The 6000-nt window shown below is 38.8% G+C and overlaps 1 protein-coding gene across 1 annotated transcript in view; it reads left to right on the top strand.

Moving 5' to 3' along the window:
- Positions 1-660: 660 nt before the first annotated feature.
- The window catches only part of LOC145785678 (histone demethylase UTY-like), a 52955-nt gene continuing 47615 nt past the window's right edge, over positions 661-6000 (top strand). Inside the window, exon 1 of the mRNA XM_082597367.1 lies at positions 661-789. Within this exon, the coding sequence (XP_082453493.1) occupies positions 713-789 (77 nt within the window). The 5' untranslated portion in view covers positions 661-712. The remainder of the gene's footprint in view (positions 790-6000) is intronic.

The following is a 6000-nucleotide window of genomic DNA, read 5'->3' as shown; positions in this document are numbered from 1 at the left end:
AATGTCTGTCACATACCAGACAATCATCTAGAAACAATTTACTTTACGACCAACTAAGTTTCAAGCGGTACCTAACTATTTCAGCTGACCTAGCGCATTTTTTGGGCCATGAAAAATGCCCCCCATTCCCATACCCACCACCGGCGGCCCGGCAGACTTCCAGATTATGAGTACCCACATACCACCGGACATCGCTGTATGAATAGAAATTGGTAACTTTTTCACCTAGGGTGGACGTCGCGGGCTCCCGGTTTAATGCGCTAACCAAGTACCAACTGAGCTATCGGGTGAATTCATGGTTGCCAATCTGTTTGAAAGATGTGAAGAACTAGAAAAACACTTAAAATTTGGGACTGATGATCAAGCGCTCCGGAAGCCTATCTCTTTGCTTGGGCTCCATTTTAGAACGCCCAAAAAATTGGGCTACTTTTGGGCTACTTTTTGCATAAGCTGGGCTCCTTTTTATGTTAACCTCTGGCAACCTTACCGCGTATTGGTATCACGTGACAAGGCCCAATGTTTGGATGATGGTGATGTTGGTAGAGGTCTCCTGCGGACATACGCTAAAGTAAAGCGGGAAAGTCTTTGCAAATGCGATCACATTGACATTGTTGAAGTTTGTGCAGGTCATAAATGTAGCGTTTGGTAATGTATGGCTGCCTACAAAAGTGTTTTATGGAAAAATTAAAGTGATAATCCATATTTGGTGGATATGTCTGTGAAAGATTCGGATTTAGTTGAAACATCTCATCTCACTTTAGACTTGAAAGAGCTTGACACCTATGACAGGTAATTGAGTAGGCTAGTACAAAAGCATAGGCAAGTTAAGATTATTAGAAAAATGTAATTGAATGTGTGACTGAAAACAAAAACTTTCTGAAAATGCCAGCAGTTTTCCTTTGTTGACTAAAACATACGTATGTATTTACGGTAAGTTTCTTGGCTACACCATTAGAATTTTTAAGGCCTTTTGGAAAATGTGAGATTCGTATCATTATATTTGCAAGACCTCTAGCAGAAGCCCATTGAATGTCGCCAAGGAGGACATGCTTGTGAAAAATATCGTCAAGCTTTTTACCTTGCTGAGTCTTTTATGGCAACTAAGTTTTTGAATGCTAGACTCTCAAAGTAAAAAGTTCAGGAAACTTGTCACTGTTTGAGTTATTTTGTGTGTTGTAAAATTTAAATTGCCCTGGTTACATTTGCAAGTGAAGTGATTCTATGCCTACTTTTTACAGTCGTCAAAAAGATGTTTTATTTTTGGAAGTGGCTATGTTTACGGCGCCGTAAATACAGCCGTTCCATGCCTTTTTTTTTAATCTATACGTCGCTTTTACTGCGCATGCGCGCTGGTGCGTATTTTTTCTTTTTTCACCTTCTCTTTGAAAGAAAAAGTGAATATATAACTTCTAAATTCAACCGCCTTTGCCAAGTGAGTCAGTGGCGCGTGCGATTTTTGTCTGGATCTTACTCCCAAGGATGTGAGTTCGATACCACCAGGAGGTGATTCTTTTTTTAAACTAAATTCTAACCCAAAGTGACTCAATCGTTAGGCTACGCATTTTTGTGGCCGTTCAGTTTAGTTTGTTTTTACTTCTGACCATCACAACGAAAAAACAGTATATGACAAACACAGCAGAGGTCTAGAAAAAGGTAGAAGCCACAAAGAACGGACGTTATAGGCTAGCGTGCATGATACCGAAAACAGGACAATCAGTTTAAATATGGCACGGCCGTAACACCTTGATAAAAATTTTATAAATTTAGAACGAAGAGGAAAAAAAGCTAGTGATTTTTTCTAAATTCATAAAATTTTTGGGTGTTACGACCGTGCCATATTTTAAACTGATTGTCCTGCTTTGCTATCATGCACGCTATAACCAGTGGCGTAGCCAGAAAAAAAATTGGGGGGGCCTAATATTTAATGAATTGAAGAGAACGACAACGAATTACTGCGGGACCATCTAACGACACTCGCACGAGAGTCTCCATTGTGGCTGATTTTAAAGAAGTTTGCCACTCCCTAGAATTCTTTTTAGCAACGAAAAACAACTCTCGACATGATTGTGTTGACGATGACGGCGAGGTAATGAAATAAGTATTTCGATGATGTGAAGGACACAGGCGCGAATCTAAGAGTTTTTTTTGGGGGGGGGGCCAGAAAATTTGAAAATCAATTAAAAAGAAAGAAAAAGCTAAACAGATATGAACAATGATATTACGACATATACGATATGCTAGAAAATAGACATTAAAACAACCATTTTCATCAATTGTGATGCCGAGGGACTAATATCAGCTGTTTAGAAGCATATCAAACCATTTGATGCGGAAACATACAATTTTTCACAAAATTTGGGGGCCCGGACCCCATAAATCCGCGCCTGGAAGGACATTACTAAAAGAAGCATAATTTTTGCAAAATATGATCAAAAAATGTTTTCCTCTTGGATGTCAACTAACCTAGTTCTCCTTTTTAACAACGATGCAATGTCCGACAGACAAATCGACATAAAAACGACAATATTGCCAGCCGATGTAAATTAGCACTTCGGATTAAGACTTTGTTAAAATAAACATATTACAAACAAGACTTACAGCGCTGGTGATCGCAGATTTATATATTTCATCAATAACAAATGTCCCCGCCAGGGGCGCCGGAAGCGGGGGGCAGGGAGAGAATGCCCCCCCTGCCCTCAATTTTTCTCTGGATGGGGGGGCAGGGGGGCAATGGTGCCCTTTTAAGGCCATGTAAGCTACTGCATATTTTGCAATATAACAATTTCTGTTATTCGCTTTTAGTCTAATTATAATCTTTCACTTTTGCCTCAAAATTATATTCACGGCACAAAATTCTGTATCATAGTAGGTTACATAGGCCTACCATATTTTTATAGCCCAAAAAGAGGACACGTTTCGCCAGCAAGTAAAATTTTACGTTTGGACAATCTTTTACATCTTTTGGATAATTTTAAACTTATGCAGCAAAAGTTACAGCAAAAAAATAAGATAAATTTATATGCCAGATTTGGCCTATGAATATTTTGCAGCCCCCTTATACGGCCTGATTTGTTAGCCTACATTCTGCAACACGTTTCCAGATTTTTCCAACTTTTGGTTACTGTCTGAGTGAAACTTTTAAAAATCATATTTTAACATCTTTTGCTCTCTTTCCCAAGTGACACAATGAGTTTCAACATCACAAGGGTTGGAAAAACGAAGACAATTTAACCTATAAGATTTCATTCAGACTGACAACAGGACTTGCTTACAAAGACTTTTTAACAGCCTGCTTGAACGTTTTTTAATACAGTTTTTCTCATTTTTGACTGATTTCTCAAGGCAACAAAAAGCTTTCATATTATTACGAGTCAGCTAATTTAAAAAAAAATTAAGTCAGACAGCAACGATTGCAAAAATTTACAAAATGTGACAAATCAGGCACCACCTCCAGGTAGCAATGCCTTAACTTTTTCAGTGAGAAAGGATCAGCTCTGAAATTACAAAATTGTTGGCATGAAATAGGCTATGATTGAAATTGTATGCTACTCAATAGATAAGATTCTGAAAACGGACTGAGATAACTAAAAGGCTGTTTATTTCCATGCACTATTGAGGCTAAAACGAGAATCGTACATAAAATGCTTTCTATTTGCATCTGCATCAACTGAAAGTATCTACGCCACGATTTCTTTTTGCAGTAGCCTACCGTAAGCTATGTTATTCATGGTGCACTTTTGTGAATTCGTTCCTACTTTCTTCACTTGACCAACGAGCCAAACTCTTAAGTTGGTAATCATAACGTCTACAAGCGTTGAATCAATTTAATAAAATCTGAGTAAAAAGATTATTGTTTGTAGAAGTATGCAGAGGGTCGTAAATTATAAATACGATAAACTATTTTGCATTTGTCTATTTTAGGTCACATTTTTTAATGTATTTCCTCATGATTTAGCCTACATACTACATAGCCCACTAATTTTTTGATTTCTCAAATTTCTTATTTCGTCACAAATTTCCTTATAAAATTCCAAATTCAAAGTCACAAATTTCCGATAATTGCGAAACAATGGTGTTTGATATGTTACAATACAGTAGGCTGTAGACGTCTGATTATTATTTACAACAACGGATCATCAAGATAGGCTACGACAAATTTTGAATTATCTTTGAATATTATTGGTGCAGAAAATTGTTTTGGAAAGCACATACAAGCCATCGCCGAAAATTCGCACAGCAATAAAATCCTGTTGAAAATTTAAGCAAGAAAACTCAAAATACCAAAAAAAGAGGACATTTGAGCATTTCTGAGTGTCCTCGCAGGACTATTCATTTTTCTTGAAAATGAGGACAAATCCTCTAAAAAGAAGAAATATGGTAGCCCTAAGGTTACATCATTATAATATAGTATGATGCCCTTTCGTGCCATTGCTCTTTGTATACCGGAGGACACTTGTATAATTACTCGATAGTGAGCTGATAGAAAAGCATCATCGCTATATCTTATCTTAAAACTTAAAAAAAAAATTGGCTTTTCAGCAACAAAAGTGCCCCTTTTTCATAATCCTGCCCCCCAGTCAAAAATCGTTCCGGCGCCCCTGATCCCCGCACAATGCAACAGTGGCGATTATGACTTGCTGACCTAATTTTGCGTCACTCTTTGATACTACATATTTTCGACAGTTAATCCATGTTGTTAAAGAAGCTTGGCCAGCAGTAGCGTTGTTCGACTAATTTTGTTGCTGCGATATTCTAAGATTGAAACGATTGCGGTAGGCTACTCAAAACTTACTCTGAGTCACTATGTCTATTTAGAACAAAAAGCAAAGGTTTGCGTTGGTAGCCTACTAATATGTATATAATAAATTTGAAGTGTTCTTTTTATTGACAAAACACAATGCTTTTGCTACCTACTTTGCTTTTGTTTTCAAGTAAATTATTAGAAATGTAAAGGCTCTGTAAATTTATGTCGGAACAAAATCATGTTTAATTCATAGAAACTTCGGACAGGCTATGCTTCAAAGCAGTGGTTCCCAACCTGGGGTTTGCAAACCCCTTGGGAGTCCGTGAGAAAGCTGAGGTTTCAAGCTGAGCTTGGATCGAAGATTCAACCAGGCGGATCTGCTTACAGCAGCCAACAGAGAGAAGGCCCTTCTGAGCTGTGCAAACGGTGACGAAAGGTGGGATACTGAGATCAGCTTACCCGATGCCATCAGAATAATCTCCTAAAATCGCAACTTACCTTGCTCAGCGATGTTGTAAGTGGAAAAATCGCAAACTCCGTTAAAAAGGTTGCTGAGATACTATCGCAACTAAACCTCCAAGCACTAGATCTTTTCAAAGAAACGCGGAAATTCGTGGAGCTCTGTCTTTGCCTCCCGATTTCAGCTGCATCATCAGAACGTTCTTTTTCTGCTCTAAACGCCTTAAAACATGCTTGAGAAGCTCAATGACACAAAAAAGACTTACTCATCTTGCGTTGATGCATGTCCGGCTGCGTAGTCGTCGGCTGCGTAGCCGAGTGGTGAGAACGTCTGCGCGACGTTCGAAAGGACGTGGGTTCGACACCGCTCCAGAGCACGCGGCTGTGTCTTGACGAAAGACAAGCCACAATAAGGGGAGCAGCTGACTCGAAAACTATATGTCACTTTGCTGCTTCCTGTCGTATCGCATTTGTGATCGCAGTGTACTGTATGTTATCGCAATAGGCGCAAATAAAAACATGATTATGTCCACCAAAACACTGTCGATGTCAAAGAACTCATGACACAGTTTATAGAAAAAACACTTGAGCGAAAAGCACTCCTCGGAAGCGTATTTCATATTGATTTCCTGAACAGCTGCTTTGTTGTTACCGTTCTTCATTTGTTACAATAACAAAGTGTGTGATTTGGTGTCGTTTTTTGCACAGGAGGGTACCGAATTCTTACAACTCGCTCTTAGAGTTCACCTGCATAAGGGGGGTCTGGGGGGCGAAGTCCCCCAAAAGCTGACAACACT

The sequence above is a fragment of the Aplidium turbinatum genome, chromosome 16 (genome assembly GCF_918807975.1).
Source record: "Aplidium turbinatum chromosome 16, kaAplTurb1.1, whole genome shotgun sequence".
Lineage (NCBI taxonomy): Eukaryota > Metazoa > Chordata > Ascidiacea > Aplousobranchia > Polyclinidae > Aplidium > Aplidium turbinatum.
The sequence above is the reverse complement of the archived record's forward strand: the minus strand, read 5'-3'. Positions and strand labels throughout refer to the sequence as shown.